This window comes from Dicentrarchus labrax, unplaced genomic scaffold (genome assembly GCF_905237075.1).
Source record: "Dicentrarchus labrax unplaced genomic scaffold, dlabrax2021, whole genome shotgun sequence".
Classification (NCBI taxonomy): domain Eukaryota; kingdom Metazoa; phylum Chordata; class Actinopteri; family Moronidae; genus Dicentrarchus; species Dicentrarchus labrax.
The window spans coordinates 6702633-6720158 of NW_026136707.1; the positions used below are offsets into that span (position 1 = coordinate 6702633).

Sequence of the window (17526 nt, forward strand, 5' to 3'; positions counted from 1 at the left end):
AAGAACAAGGAGAATACCGAAAAGGGTGATTGTGCATGGATCAGTTCAACTCAAATCAAGTGTGGCAACAACTGCTTATAACAACAACTAATGATACTGGTCACTGAGAAACCATTGAGCCAATGTACAGTAATTAAGCAGTATGTATAGTACAGAATATAAATATATATTATACATACACACACAGCAGCATTATATACAAAATGTATAAAAACAAGACTACTGGTGGTGCTTTTAGTTTAATGCTTATATGTTTATTAGGTATTATTAATCAGGCAAAAAAACTTAGTTTAGCCTTTTAGCAGGCTCGCATTTCTTCCTTAGCACAACAGTATAGGCATAGCTGAGGCCGAGGGTAATGTCATTAGCTCATCATAAAGTATGACCAGATGATGGCGGCAACTTGGGATCAGCAAAACTATTACAATTGATCTTTAGGGGGACATGGATGTCTGTTAGCATACAATTGAGCACAGTCTAGTAAAAACAACTTTGACCTCAGTCAGAGGGATTCATCCTCTGGGAACCATGAATATCTGTACACAATTTAATGGCAATCCATCCAACAGTTATAGAGACGTTTTATTCCACAGAGGTGGACTGACCAATACTGCCATCCCAAGAACTATACTACTGTATATTGATGCTGTTCTTAGTTATATACAAAATCCGTTCATACCAAAAAACACATATGTGGGAGCAATACAGGAGGAGACGTGGAAGAGCAGAGAAAGGAGGAAATAAGGAAATAAAGAAATAAAGGTGGAGTATAACAGCAGAATCGGGGGGCTCAGGTGTTGCCTCCACCATTATTAACCTCTTGCTTTTTAAAAACAGACTCCAAGGTCAGATTTTTAATAAGGAGGAACCAAATGGGTTGAGTCCGACTGTCAGACTATCTCTAGTTAACAGCTGACTTGCTCCTTTCCCTTTCTCCTTCCTCTCTCCTTTTCTCTCTGCGTCTTCCCTCTCTGCGCACAGTCTTCTGTCCCAACTGTCTTTCCGCTTGTCATTTCCCAGCCTTTAATTTTAGATGCTTTATACCCAGGTGGGATAGTGCTGAAAGGGCTGAAATAAATATATATTTCTTTTTAGTGACAGTTATTGAGCAGACATTTGTAGTTCCACTGCAGCCAGTTGTTCTCCTGAGGCCGTTCCAGCTGTTCCTTTCAGCTGCTCAGGTCATTTGGTCCAGCCTCTCTTATTGTACAGGGAGCTACTGTGTCATCTCTTAGCTGCTTGTCCTCAGAGCCATCTGTAAATCGATCTGACTGATGGAAATTATCTGCGTCCGTGTGTGTGTGTGTGTGTGTCTGTCTGTGGTGGTTTTGTGTGTCCATTTAGGACCGAATGTGGTGTAAGGTTGAGTATGTGTGTACAGGGGAGGTGTCAGTGGTCTATATTTACCAACTTAAGAATGAGAGAGCATTGTGTTGTCCACATTCTTGGCACCGAAGGACACTTTGTGTTCGGGGGTCACCCTCACCGCTTCATCCAGAGAGGCACAGAGAGAGACGAGAGTGAGGTATAAGCAGACAGACAGAGAGAGGTTATACTGAGAGGTGAGACAGCAAGATTGAACAAGATCTTCAAGGAGAGAGAGACAGACAGGCAGACATAAAAGGAAGTGGGATATATCCGTCCTTCAGATCTTTGACACCCAGAGGACTTCACCTGTTTCTTTAAAGAAAGTGTGAGTGGGATTTCCTTTACTCAGCCATCATCTAAATCTAGCACCAATGGCATACAGCTTTTTTTTTTTGTAAGACAGGTTACTGACGCATTAGTGTATGTGATAACCCTTAATGAAATATAAAACCACAACCCTAATCAGGATTAAAACGCACACTGTGCTTCTATATTACAGCTGCATAATGCTGTCAGTTATTCTTTTTACCTTTGTATTGTCAGAATGGGTTTCTTTTCTCTTGTTGTTTCTCTTGAGAGTATTTTCTTATTTCTCCAGCTAGTTGAACTTCTTAATGGTCCCGTCTTTGATGGCCTCAGTGGATGTAGCTTCTAATTACTCTCTGGGGGGCACAAAGCAAGATCCTGTAGTGTTCAGACAACGCTTTCTCCTTCAACGAGTAGAATCATAAATCATTGGTCCCCTTATTCCTCTGTTGATACTTTTTTTTTTATTGTCAGACTTGGAAACTGAGCTCTCAATTCACTCCAGAGACTCAAAACCGCACTGTGTGTTGAAATGAGCAGTGCTTTGCTTTTGCTGCCCTCTCTCCAGGGGCCCAAGATCCAGGCCTACCCGTGGAGACTGATCAATTTTAATGTGCCAGAGGTCGACCTTCCATTAACAGTGTTCAAACAACGCTGCCTCCTTGCACAACAGTGAGCCACAAAAAGAGCAACAGGGGAATCAGCTGGCCCGCTAGCCTATTAGCTAACTCGCTGCTGTTTCCACAATGTAATTGAAGGAGATGAGAAGAAATAACACATTACACTTGTTTATTGCGCTAACACAGGTGGTTGCTATTGGGAGTGGGTGAATGAAGCTATCACTCAGGCGCGACCTGATTCTGTTTGTTGGGTGCGTTTCTGCATTCACTTCCCCAGAGCCGCCGCATGATTAATGATGGGTAGGGTGTGGGCAGCAGCATGGCGGACCTCAACTGATGAATTATTAGTGGCTCAGCGACCCACAAAAGGGTGATTCATTCCACGTGGGACTGAAACGTACCTTTTCTCCACATGTATGTCTACAACCACACTGGACTCCACAGTTATACAGTTTATATGATTTAATTCAGTTTCAACAAAACTAGAGACAAAAGACAAAAATGGGAAAAACAAACCCATGTGCATAAAATATGGCTGCTGTCAGTCTATATGGAGAAAAATTGTTGACTGTTCTCATGGTCCTCTCTGATAGCAAACTGAATATGTGAAGACGTCACTTTCAACAACAATGGGATTTCATTTTCCATCATTTTCTGACGTTTTAGAGACCAAACCACTATTTTAAAAGATGAGCAGCCCAATAATCAATGAAAACAATCATAAGTTGCAGCCTTACAACAGTTATTTTAAAGGTTCAGTGTTTTAAAAAAAAAAAAAAGCAACAAATTCAAAGACTGCATCTTTTTTAAACTGCTGATTATTGAAGTGTGCATAAATGACATTAAAAACCCACTAATGATAGGTGTGTTTGGTTCTCCTTTTTGACGCATGATTCTTTTGATCCGGGATGTAAAAGCAGTTGATACTGATTCAGAAACATTATGTTATTAGCAGCACCCTGTTGTGTCTTTGGGTTGATAATCCCAATAAACTTCAAGATATCAGAAGACTTGTGCCACTTTAAATAGCACAAATCTATCAGAGTTGAATGGTGGAGTTAGCATTCTGCATACACTTTGCACACCTTCTGGGTTCAATTACAATTCTCTAGGAAAGAGACCGATTCCCAATTCTGCACCATGATATGGAATATTCATTACCTTACCACCTTTACTGAGAAAACTACTAGAAATTTAACTAAGGCAAGGTCCAGTCAGAATACAAAACACAATATTAACAGTTGTGTCTCTTGCCAAGAGAGAGTGTCTGCCGTGTAAAGTGGCCATTTGGTAAATCATCTGCACTCAATATGAAACATAGAGCTTTGAGTTGCTCCAGATACGAGTCTCTGTTGACTGCTTACGAATATGTTTCTGGCTGAGGCTCCAGCACCTTTATTGTCTCACTGACTCCCATTGACTCTGTATGGCACTGCCTCCTACACACCCTCTGCCTCCTCACTCCTTGCTTCCCCTCCCTCCACAGGTGCCAGTTGGGGGGGGGTTACCATGGAAACCAGGACAGTGATGCGGCGAGAGCAGGAGGAGCAGTCGTCGCAGATGTCTCACAGCATGAAACTGTCCTCCCAGATCAAGAAGAAGACCTTCACTTCCAGGTGCTAACATGCTCTCCTGACATCAGTGGTGGAAGTTAGAAAGGATAAATGGAAGTGTGGAAGTATTCAGATCATGTACTGTACATGTAACGGTGCCTATACAACAATGTACAAATACACAAGTAAAAGTCCTGCATTCAAATTCTTACTTACTTTCTACATTATATGACCAGCCGATGTGAGATTGTCATGGATATCTTTCAGGGATCTCAAACTGCTGGCCAGGGGCCATTTACGACCCTTCAGCCCATAATATGATGTCAAAAATATAATATAATCCAGCTTGTTTCAAATAAATTTAAACTACCCTTTTATATTCACACACACACACACACACACAAACACAAACACACACACACACACACACACACTAAAATAAACACACAATAGTAGTTTAAAATAGTTGATAAGAAGAGAGCAGGTCTCAGGCCCTCATTTGTTGTTTGGCTACAAACAACAAAGATGATATGATGATATAAAAATATATAGAAACTGCTCTTTGCATTTTGTTGTTAAGTATGATGTTAGTAATGGAGATATTTTAGGAATAGTGCACTTTCTTGTCGTACTTTAACGCTGAAGTGGCCCTCCTATGAGCCGACAATACCAGCATTTGAGTTTGAGAATTCATCTGCTCCAGGCGCCCCTTCTCTGCCTCAACTATTGGGGGATTTACAGAGTTTATAGATGGACACTTTTAGCTGTAGCGATTAGCTAATGGACTGGGGGCTCGAGGCACTGGTGCTCCTGGGCTGGAAGGAAGCTCCTGTATTAGAGATCCAATATTAAACACCAACACAGCCCCGGTGCTCTGAGCTCCCAGTGCGGCCAGAGTCACCTAACAGGATGGTTAAGTTAGCTGCACGGCTAACCGGCATTTATTTTTACCACCTACATGATAGTTTTCTTGGTTTAGAAATCTGAACTGAGAACCTACTGAACAAAGCTCCCCCACCTTTGGGAAAACACTGCTGCTGTATTTTCTGGTTAAAAATAAGCTGTATAATCAGTATTATTAAGCTGTAGCTTGAGAGGTTCCACCTGTAACATTACAACACTGAAAAATATAATGTTCATCTTGACAAGTCATCAAGTCTCATATTCAGCCTTTAACCCTGATTTTAATTAAAAACAAGAGGATAATTGAGTTGAGATAATTCAGTTTTATTCCAGGGCAGTATCTCTTGTTTCGGGCATTTTTCATAAATTAGCTTCTTGAAATGAGACAAAATATGGGAAATATACACACTAATATCAGGAGTACAGCACCTAAGGCTACAAAATTCATGAAAAAACATTAATATTGGAACCAAGTTAGATCATCTCACCCTCATAATTTAAATGTATGGTGTAGCATTAAGACTGAGATTGTTCTGCACTAAACCTACATTTCTCTAATATCAGAGAACATTTACATGTACCAGAAAAAGGTTTTTAAAGTTTCTGCCCTAAATATATAATTTGTAAGTACTTGTAATGAGGTAAGTAGAGTAAAGTAAAGTAGGTAAATTGTATTATTATTATGTAGATCTTGCGCAATAAAACAATAGAAATTGTTCAATAGAATATAGTATATATATAGTAAATATAGTTTCACTCAAATGCAAACCACCATGAAAACAATTAACAAATACTGACTCATAAACAGCCCATCATCTCTTGACGATGGAGCGTGCTATGAGTGCATCACCAAGGTCGCTTCCCTTTGGAGTGTGCAACATGACCTCAGTCATGACCTACATCTGTTAGATCTCAAGAAACAATCCACAGGCAGTCCACAATGAGAGGTACTCAGCAACAATACAGTGTGACAGAACATTAACATTCAAATTATTACATGTGTGCCTCGTGAAAGGGTGGGTGAACTCCACCAGTATCACCTGAAATTAAATATTATTTTAATTACTTTTTCAGCCATATCATATTGTATTATGTTCTTCAACTGTGTGTATCACAAAGCTGTCCTGATTGATCACAGCTGATCAGATTTTTCAGTTGTAGGATGACATCATGTATTTGTTAAAGAGAAACTTATGGCAGGCAGTTTATTGGCTAGAGCTCAATGAGACGTTACAATCACTCAAGTATGCCCTGTGGGCCACTAGTGCTAACTGCTAGCACAACAACTTCACATACAGTATTCACAAACACATGTCGCTGAGACCACCTCCACCACTCTCTGTCTCTTGTATTAAGTTGCCTCTGGTTGGATGAAGTCCTGATTCACTACATAGCAACGCACACAGACACATTCACAAAACACCTCAAGCTTACACAACCTTGTGTGCAGTTGCAGGTCAGTTATTTTGTGCTTAGCAGTGTTATTGCAGCATGGATATCAGCCAGGTAACCAGTGGCTTGAAAGAAAAACATGAACAGCCGCAAATGGGAATGCAACAATGCAAACATTTTGAGCCACAAAAGCTCTCAAAAATAGGCTATAACACAATGACCTGTCAGGTTGAAACAAAAGAAAACAGGCAGCAGCATTAGTTTACTTTTAACTAGCGTGATGCATGAACTGGCTCCATTTTGTCCCAGACTAAGAATATGATGGTATGCTTCAAAGTTAATTCTGGACTTTGGACAATATCAAGGTCAAGAATAAACTTTGAAGTTCAACTTTTAAGCAAAAATGGCTGAGAGGTACTAAAAGTGCTAAAAAAAATGGAAATTTTAACTAATTGTATAATTCCATAATAACTAGGCAAACTCTACCTGCTGATGAAGAGTATGTGGTATGACTGAAGACTCCAGACAGGTGCTAAATGAACGTTGAGATGGGGTTTCACCAAAGACGTATTCTGTTTCTTCAATCTAGCTTAAAATCAACCAACTTCACTACCTTTCAGATGATTTAAGTATTATTACTCAAGTAAAATATCAGCAATGTAATAGAAGTCTATTCCATTATACTATGAAATAAAAATTTAAAAAAAGAAATAAAAAAAGAAATCACACAGCAGGCACACCAGTGCTCCCAGATGACTCCAGTGAAATCTAATAGAAATCACTTCTGGTCCTGCCCTAATAGTCTCAAGTCAAATTTGCCCTCATTTACGCAGCCCCCCTGCTGCAGTGAGTTATTAAATTAGGCTAACCTGTGGGTCTGCAATCTCCATTGCAAAATAAAGGGAATCCGGCCCATTTTCTCCTTAGGGATGATGAAAATAAGCAATTATCCCATCAAGCTTAGTTCAGCCAAACTTAGATTTCATCTCGCTCTTTATTAAAAGGAGCGAGAGAGACAAAACAGGTGCATTGTGAAATTTATACTTAGAACATCTTCAGTGGGAGCAAACTCAAATTTATCTTCCTGTTAGATTGAACAATGTGTCCTTTGTGTATGTTTTTAGTTATCCTTGTTTGTACATGAGGTATGGCACTATTTTGAGTACAAGTTGTTGACATGCATTACACAATGAGGGCAGATCATCCAGTGCTTCTCAGTCTCACAGGTTTTCCTCTTTTTTTTATTTTCTAGTTGCACAAAGTAAATATTTTGAGGAAGCCTGTTTATAAACACATAAACGCACAACCTCATTCTCTTGCACACCGCAGCACTATCAGCTTGTGTGTTTGCTGGCATGCGTGGGTGCACATGTGTGTGCATGTTCCTCTTTGCATGCCATGAGTGTTTGTGTCTCCGTGTGTATATACCTGTGGGCTGTATTTGAGCGATACTGCCCAGCCGCAGGCTCAGCATTACATTATTCAACGGCCCAAGCACACACTCAAAGGGAACCTGAACAAAGGAAAAGAGAAAAATAAGACAGCAAAAGCAGAAGTTGTCCACTGAACGCTGTGAAATGGGGAAATTTCCCAGCTTGCAAACAAAAGAAAACGAGAAGTCATGTCAATTTGCATTGCCATTTATAAGATGGCTTGCTGAAAGTAATGCCTGAGGCTAGATGTTAGCAGCAACGGTAGTTGGGGGTTGTGTAATACACACCTGGGTAAATATACAGTTCTGGCAGACAAACTTCAAGATTTTTATTTTTACAGTTATCCTTTTCCATGGTGCTGTGTTGCACTGTACTTCACTTTACTTCAACATTACATATAATCATACTGAACTATAGATTTAATAAAAAAAAACAAGGAAAGTATTAAAAGTTATAATATCCTCTCACTGTTGTTGTAATTACTCTGTAGATCAGAGAGCAGATCAAAAATGAATGCTTCTCTTGTTACAAAAATACCTCTCAGCTTCATTGCCTCAAGTGACCTTGTTGCTAACAACAAACGCCCCTCTCCTGTTTATGGGGGTGCACATAGCAAAGGTCAGCTCAGTTTATTGTTGGTGGTTTAAAATTGAGAGCTCATGCTTTAGTGTAGGCTTACACGTGTGTGCCTATTGTCTAAGTACAGTATGTGTGTGTGCGTGTGTGTGTGTGTGTGTCTGCATGACTATGTGCCCATGATGAAGGGACTACTTTAAGTCCCTACAGGAAGAGACAGCAACTGGCAGTGTTTCACTTTACTGTATTTGTCAAGTGACTGCTCTGAATGTTTGGTTCATCATGTTCAGTTTGTGTTCCAGTTCATCAGCTGGAACACAAACACTACCAGTCACATTGTGGATTAAAAACTGAACACTGCAGATGATTGTATGCTATGATGATGAATAATTAAAATTTCCATTGTACCATGAAGAACCTATTGGCTCAGATCCAAATACCCTTTGGCTCATAAACACCACACTGTCACCATTTGCTTGCATTCACATCAGCAGCCCCTGTGTTCCTCCTGATTATATAAGCTCCCTATAGACAATAACAGTGAGTAAAAGGGGAACACTGGCAGAGCAGAAGCAGATTGACGGTCATAACATTTCTCGCATTTGAGGTCAAACAGGTCACACACCGCCCTGCTTGGGTAGCCGGATTAGGCGTCCCACACATGAGATGCAACCAGTAGATTAATCAGATAAAATACCAGGTTAGGGTTCAGTAAAGAGTTCTAAAACACGGCACCATGAGAAACAAGAAAACAAACTGACTACATACGCGTACAAATTGTAACTGATAACAGTGTGCAAGTACATTGTGAGCTTAAAACTGGGGTTGACTTCCTTGTACAAATGCTTGGCCAATGACTCTGATTCTGAAGCTGATATCTTGTTCTTATCCCTCATCTGGTTTGTGAGGGGAAGATGGTCAAAATGACAGTAAATTCACAGGAAAAAAATGATTGTATTTCTTATTTGAATACAAGCTGAATCTGAATCTGCAAATACCACTATAATATTTTAGAAAAAACTGCAGGGTGTGTTTACACCGATCGGTAACAAATCTGCTGTGCCACACAATGAACCACACTTGGTGGCTTATACCTCCAAGCTGCACAGATGATAGAGGGTATTAGTGCAACAAACAATATTGAAATTGTATTTCAAAGAGGGTCTGTTCTTCATGGTTGGGTTCTTACTTCTTTGTAGTTTATGTTGTTTTGTTGTCTGTCATTGTTTACCTTCCTTGTTCTTCACAACAGGAAGGAGGAGGAAACAAACAATATCCATTAAAGCAGTTTTTTCAAGCTGGAGATAAGAGTTGCCTGTTATGAAATGAATCCCTGGAGCGCTTGAATAAACGAAACCTCATGTATATAATGTTTGCCTACATTACTAGAGCTCTCTCTGATGTATGGCTGCCCCTGCTGTTCAGATAGAGAATAGGAGAGACACTGCTGCTTTCTAGTGGCAGCGGAGAATAATGATCTGATGAACTTGAGATTGGATAATGTGCCATAGACCATGGCAAAATGAATAGGCATGCTAATATTGAACACTCAATCCTTCCATCAACAGAATAAATGACTGTGAAGGATGACAAGGGAAAATATCTATTTTATAATCTTTCACCTGTGTCATTTGATGATATGCAAGATATCCTAATCAGGCTTTGTTTTATTTTTCCCAACGTTCTCTGAATGCGACAGTGATGAGGAAGCCTCCTACTCGGATTTCTATCCCATCATCCCTGCTGACCTGATGTCCGTCAAGGAGATCCTGAATATGGATAACCTCCCCCGCCACAGTACATGGTGAGATATCCAGCAGAATATATGGCAGATGCTTGATCATCAGCACAGTTTGGGGTGGATGATAAAAACCTCTACTATATGCAGTAAAATGCTGCACTGTAGGCCGACGTAAAGGAGAGCAGCTTCGACACATTAACAAGCTGAGGTGAACAAAATGCAGTAGACTACAGTAAAGAAAGTGTCAGCATTTGATCAGCTTTATTTTTGCTGATACAAATCCATTAAAATGTGCCTGGATTGGTCCTGATATTGATTCTTAACATCGTGGCAGGACATTTCTAGCTGGTAACTCCCAATTGTGGGACACAATATTGTTCATAGGTAACAAATTTTCATGCTGAAGAGGCATTTTTAGCCTGTTTAAGCAAAAACAGTTCAAATGCGAGTGTTCTAATAAAAACAATGCATGGGGCAAATTCAGATCTTCTCTATTTGCAGCTTTCACGCACAGCTCACAAAATTTTATGACATTTTATAAACCAAACAACTGATAAATCAGGAAAATAATCTGCAGATTAGTTGATAAGAAAATAAGTTGCAGCCCTACTTCTAATACCCACACTATAACAACAACAAATCAATGACACCACAGGGAAAATTCCAATCTTGTCCATCTGCAGCTCTCCGCTTGGGCACATTCTTTATTTCTCATTTTGGACGGCAGTCTTTTGTGGGTAAAAAATGGCAGCAACTGTGGATCAGTGTCTTCTTCTCGCGCTGAACCAAAAAGACTGAGCAAGCCTCCACTTTTCCCCAGAGGACTTCCTTCCTGGTGCTTGTCAAAAAATTCTGCCTCTCCGTCAGTAGTCAACACTCTCTCTCTCTTCATTTTATTTGAGAATGTGGAGTGGGTCAAGTTTCATTGGTTCTTTGCCCTGCCAAGCCATTGACAGTACAAGAGCTTCTATGCCAACAGAGAGTCTCAATAAACAATGGAAATCAGGGCTCTTTCACTTATCTGTCTGTAAAAGGCCAGCTGGGGGCTTCTCCCATGATTTGCTGTCTCAAGGAAGTCAATAAGCAATAACCATTCAACTAGGTCATACAGTGCATTTTTTGGTGTTGAGGAAGAGGAAGGAGCGTCACATCCTACTGGAAGAAAGTAGAGTTGGAAAGGTTACTCAATGAATTCGATTTTTGGGTCCTTTTATTCTAAACTGAATATATTAGGGTTCTGAACTGCTGCTCAGCGGTTACTAGTGGAATAATCGATAGCTGCAGCCCCCAAAGAGAGTTGTAAAGATGATCAACTCTAATCACAAACATCAAACTCAAGACTTTAAGGTATGACCCTCAAAATGATTTGATAACTAAGGACATTTAAATTTGATTTTATTCCCAACTGAACAATTTACTGACTAGAAAAAGCCAGCACGTGGCTGGTAGCTGGTTGATTTTCTGCCAGTACATAAAGTCTCTATTAGTGAATCATTATGCGAGAGGATTTTGTTGATGGCATGTGTGAGCCATCTTTTACTTTTTAAGTGTCTTATGATCATGTTGCCAGGACAGGATTACTGCTCAGCTGTCATGGAGAGGATGTCATATATCTAAAAATAAGTCCCAGAGTAGAGAGGTTTAGGTCACCAAGAACAGGAAGCAAGGGGATTGTTGCCTCTTGTGACGTGATTTGCTCTACCAAAATCCCTATTCTACTGTAGGGGCAACTTACTGTGTCTGGGTCACGTAGTATTTGTGTTGGGGCTCAATAGCACTTTCACATTTGGAGGCTTAGTGGAAGCCTCTTTTCTGTTCTCCAATCCATACAGAAATTGATTAGTGTCTGGTTGTGTCAAAAAGGATTTGACATATCTGTACGTAGACTTTTTCATCGATGCTAAAAATAACACAGAAGTTTCTTCTTTAAGTCAAGGCGGGAAGCTTTGGCTGGCAATGGTAAACAGATGGACGAACAGAGGTCACAATGAGTATTGAAGGAAAAGATGGGTAATACTAGAACACAGAGTTTCCAAGGAGGGAGAGTGAAAGGAGGGAGAGTGAAAAGAGGGGAGGGGAAGTTACTGAGGGTGCAATCACACCCTTTTGAAAGACAAAAGACATCTGACAGTAATGAGCCTCAGCTGCGGCGGTGTGGCCCTGCCAACTTGGCATCTCATTAGGTGCCCTGTCCCATGCCACCACGACAACCCTCATCTCATCAACGAGCGTCTATCCTATTCACTAAAGCGTTTAGCTCCGATTCATTGGTCTTGTCTCACCTTCAGATTTTTCCCACCTGTTAAAGCCCTCTGCCTCTTGAATTAGCAAGGTTGATTTCCTCTGAAGCGCAATTTCTCCTTCAAACCTAAATTCCTCACACATTTTATCCCCGGCTGAAGCGCTGAGACGAATAAGGTGTGGATGGATATTTTAGGATGGAGGCTAGAAATCTTTTACTGCTGGAGATGGTTGACTCCTCCCAGGATAAGAGAGGAAGGACGGAAGGATGAAGTTGAAAGCTCTCAAGGATTGGCAGACTATTTCTGGAAGGCCTCAGTGTTGCAAGATGGGGGAGCATGACATTTGTTTTGATTTGGGTGGAAATGAATGTGCTAGATCTCTGTGTGTTGCCAAGTGTGCCTCCAGTTACACATTACTATCCGATTCACATAATGGTTTCTCTATTATCTTTTCCTCGTGGTAAGGGATAACATGTAAATTATAAAGCTGACTCATACATGCCTGGCTTGCCTAGGCAGGAGGGGTTAGCTGTTCTTCGCACCAATAAGCAATATTAAAATTTCCATTTGTAGTAATAATTTAGCTATAAACCCTCTCATACCCACTGACTCGGTGTGTTCCAGTGGTTCATTCCCTCAAGGCTTAAAATCTCTGAGCCCACAGAGATTAAACACTGACAGGCACAAACTTTACTAAATGAGCCTGTGGCAGAAAAAGTGAGAGTCTGTGGGTACACACTTGTCTGCATATGCATCTGTGCATGCACACGTTTATTTGCATATTTATTCATGCCGTTTGTGCATTTCACTGAATTATCGCAGGCATTTGTAGGGCCATTCATGCTCTAGTGGCCATCAAAGCTCAGAGAAGTGTTTGTGAATATTTAAGATTCTGCCTTCTCTGTTTGTTGTGGCAATGTGTGTGTGAAGTATGTTTTCAATTAATTAAGCCCCGGGGACTGTCAATCACAAGATGGTTCAGGATACACACCCCTCTGGCGATGAGAGAGAGGAGTATTAAAACGCTGCATTTAAAAAGCAGGCAAATTCATGATGATGATGTGCGTGTTGGGAGAGCGTATACTTCCATGCATATGGATGAAGTGTATGTACACAAGTGAATGTGCAATGCTATGTATGTGGATATATTCACATCTACAACCTACCATACACATGTATTATAGACTACCAGAGGGCTTCGCTGACGTCTGTAAGGGACCTGTGGTCTTGTTTAACAGCCTTTACAATGAGCTCAGAGCGCAGGTTCAGCAGCCACAGAGCAATGAGATTCACTGTGTTGCCTAATAGCCCCTATATACCAAGGATGTAAATAAAACACAAGCCTTTAACCCCAGTCCCCAGTTAAGACAGTTGCCCTACTTACTATGCCAACATGCTGCGCTGATAAAGAAAAATACAAATCTGTTTCTTCTGAGTAACTGGACACAACTGCCTGCCATCTCCATGACAACAAACTTGATGAAAGGGAAGAAAAGGATGTCACAGAGGCGTTGACACAGCAACAATTTGAACTGTCCACACCTGAAGGAGTCCTGGAGAGTTGCACATCAACATGTGAGAGATTTTAGAGTACCAGCGCCACGTCTCTTCACAGTGATGTGAATCAACAGTGGCAGCGAGCCTTGATATTCCAACTTGTCAAAACCTTTGAATGTGTGTCAGAATGGTGCTCATGTGAAATGACACATAGGTATAAATGGAGCAGCAAACCACCGACATTAACGCTGAGCCTTTTCAACGAAAAACTGCCAAATATCATAAAACTAGCGTTTGTCTGCAAATGGACTGGGACAGAAAGACATTTTTGCGTGCCAAAAAAAAAGAATCAATGTAAAATTGCTGTTTTGTTTTTGTCACAGTTCGACCCCTGTTTTTACAAACCATGTTCAAACCTTTGTCTGAATTGCCGTCTCTACTCCTGTCACTTCCTCTGATGGAGCTCTGAATTGTTTTGACAGCCTACTCAAAATTTTCAAGTGAAGCTAATTACTTCATGTCTACTCTTGCAGCTTAAATGTGCACTTCAAAACAGTATTATGAATTGGCCACGGCGCTGTAAAGTTATATCTAACAATTTATTCTGCATTCTGGTAAGTACAATACTCCTGAATATATTAAAAAGTTTGTGCTGTGCTCCACCAGGGAAATCTTGAATGAAACTCTGGCTGCTGATGACGAGTATCACAGAGACAAGTGGACCATGTTTGGGAATGAGGCTGAGAGGGTGGAGCTAGACGTGATCAGGAACCAGCATGTGTTACGCACACGTGTGGACAAACTGTCCCTTCGCAAGCAGGTAGAAGTCAAGTTTAGGTCTTGGGAATGACCTATAACAAGGACAAACAAAAGGTTTCTCCAGTGCATAACCACCACCAGATTACCCAGACAATTAACTGCTTATTTTTAATGTTTGTGTTTCCTTAGCCTATTTGTTTCTTTTATTCTGCTGTAGAAAATAAATCAAGTTTGCTTAAGAAATACAGAATGTACTGTATTTATCAGCATATTACTTTTCATGTTATCTGCAAACTCTGATTATTATTTAAAAACTTTGCCTTTCCTGCATCTCTCTATCTATGCCCCAGGCACAATATAAGGCATCTGCCCACATGAAGTACCTGGAGCATCTGAGTCAGAAGACCCCAGACTTTCCAATCCCTCTAAGGGCTCACACTGTCTGGGAGGGCATGACCGTCAAACTCTCCTGTACAGTCCAAGGCTGTCCACCCCCAAAGGTCACATGGTAAGAACTTGCTTCGGTCCATTCTTTTGGCCTCTGTTTGCCTACACCAATGCATTCTCTAAAAGTGTCTATTAAATTCTGTTCCTCAGTTTGTGCTGCAAACTTGTGACATTTTAATTTAGTTTCTTGACTGGTTGGAGAGGGTTATAGTATCTGCTGCGATAACCGCAATAATGAACTACCTACCTACTCTAGAAGAAAACGCAGACTGGTCCTCTAATAATCCCAATTTGCCACTGCGGTGGCGTTTGTAACCCACAACCAGCCAGAGTTTCAGTTTAACAAGGGTAAATTCACCACATGAGAAATTCCTTAGTGTGTCACCAAAAAGAGTCTAATTGTCCAAAGTTAGAACCTTTAGGGAGCAACTACACAAGGGGTGTAATAATGTGCACTCCTGATATATCTTTATACTGTAGTAGAGCTTAAACGATCAGATAACAAAAGTCTAACTGACTACAAATTTGATAAATAACCATTGAAGTCACTGCTGCTTTTCTCTGTTTTATATCAATGCAAATTAAATAGATCTGGATTTTTCCACTGTCAGATGAATAATAAAAAATTTCTGGCAGTGGGAAATAGTAATTTACATATTTCACCATTTTCTAACCTTTTGTATACAAGATGAAAAAAAACAAGTATCTATTCATAATGAAATGTCCTGAGTTGCAACACCTACATTGTATCATCAATTCATATCTCATCCATAATGCAGTGAAATACTGTTTAATTTTTTCATGTGCTCATTAGAGGTATATACAACAGTCTGAGAGGTAAGGAGGTGGGTTAGGTCTCAAAGCCCACGAGTTACGTGCAAAAAAACAAGAGTCATAGCGCTACAATTCTGAACCCTGAGTTGAATATCGCCTTCTGTATTAATATGAAATTACCTGTGTTAATTCAGGCAACGTGCCAAATTGTCGACCTTGATACTCGAGCTGCTGAGAGACTGACTGATGAATACACTGTGTGCTCAGTATTCATGAACCTAAGCTGAGATCTTGATAACCTGAGGCTCGTGGGTCTCACCATCCCATGTGGGACCCATCGAGCCCAATGAGCTGCAAAAATCTGCCCTCAACAGTGCCCAGCACAAAACAGAATGAGAGATCAAAGGCCCCCTCTGGATTCAGCCGAACCAACATTTGATCAGTGAAAGACGTGCTTAAGTAATCCGTGGGCAGGACCATAAACCACCCAAGTGGAGTCTGTTGTTCACTTTTGCTTTGATATTCAAAAAAACAAAACTTTTAACACACGCTGTTTCTCATTTCCTACCTCAGGTATAAGGATGGTCTGCCACTGAGAATGACTGACAGATCATGGAATTACAGTCTTCAACAAACATATGGTCTTAACTCACTGGAGATCAGAAGGTGGGTCACTGGCACTACCAAATTAAAGCTGAAAACGGGTTGAATATGACACAGAGTGTGTAAGATGCAGCTAATGTAGATACAGCACGACCTTGCCGTTTAGTAATTAAGAATACAATTGGACACTCCGGTGTTATGAGTTAAAATATATCTGTCAAACTGAGAAATTAATGCTGGTGCTGTGCAGTAAGACTGCTCCATTTCTTAAATTCAAAAAATGAAGAGAGTCAATCAAGTCGAGCGGCCTGATGACGTCTCTTTCTAGCTTTTATGTTGTATTTGGGATTCATTCAACAGCCATCACAATGGAGTAAAGTAGGCTACGGCTAACAAATGTGCAATAAAAGCACAGATTTGTAATATTACAGATACATTTTTATTTCAGCTCCTTCTTCAACTGCTTCCAATTTCCTCTTTCTATATTCTCAGGTGCTCTCCTGATGATGCCGGCGAGTATAAAGTGGTAGCCAAGAGTCACCTGGGTGAAGCTATGACTTTTGGAACACTTGTGGTCAACTGTGAGTAGTTTCCTGTTTCATATCGGCTCCACCTTGCTGAGAAACTATTATGGATAATACAAAGATGGGTAATAATATGTTGACTGAAATGCAAGAGTTCAGCCTCAGGCTCTAAACTGATTATGGGAACTGAGACACTGAAATGGGATATCAGTAAAGGAAATCAGAGCTGTGAGATTAAAGGCTATATAACCAGTCTAAAGAGCATTTAAACTGCAGGATTCCCACTTAAAACCTGGTGCACAAACTACTCAACTCCTCAAAAACATACACAGCAGCATCAACTGTATTTGACACAACTTGTCCATTTAAACTCTACACACACAATACTTATACATTTAATATTGATGACACTGCCCCCTAGTGGTATTTGTGAATAGGCTTGATAAATGACTAAACAGACATTTAGTACACAATTAGTTTTAATGGCTTATGTTGCAAATAATAATTTAGTATTTGTAGTTCAGAGTAATAGAGAATCTGGGACTACTAATTATGTTTGAGTGAAGTTTGTATACTTGCTATACTTACAAAATGTCCTGAATTAAACAATATTCAATAATAATTTTGTTTTACACATGCAATCTTAACATTGCATTATATACACTGGTGTAGACGCAGGTATACAGAGTATAGCCACTAATTTTTCAGTCAACATTAGGCATACACCCACTTCTTAATCCCCTCTGATGCTCATCATTTGGTAATGTTTTGTGGGTTTGATTTTATT

The 17526-nt window shown here is 40.3% G+C and overlaps 1 protein-coding gene across 1 annotated transcript in view; it reads left to right on the forward strand.

The window, feature by feature from the left end:
• Nucleotides 1-1478: 1478 nt before the first annotated feature.
• Nucleotides 1479-17526, forward strand: part of myom3 (myomesin 3) — a 53953-nt gene continuing 37905 nt past the window's right edge. The window contains exons 1-7 of the mRNA XM_051407828.1: nt 1479-1693; nt 3781-3910; nt 9851-9955; nt 14299-14452; nt 14742-14899; nt 16186-16278; nt 16708-16796. Of these exons, the coding sequence (XP_051263788.1) occupies nt 3804-3910; nt 9851-9955; nt 14299-14452; nt 14742-14899; nt 16186-16278; nt 16708-16796 (706 nt within the window). The 5' untranslated portion in view covers nt 1479-1693; nt 3781-3803. The remainder of the gene's footprint in view (nt 1694-3780; nt 3911-9850; nt 9956-14298; nt 14453-14741; nt 14900-16185; nt 16279-16707; nt 16797-17526) is intronic.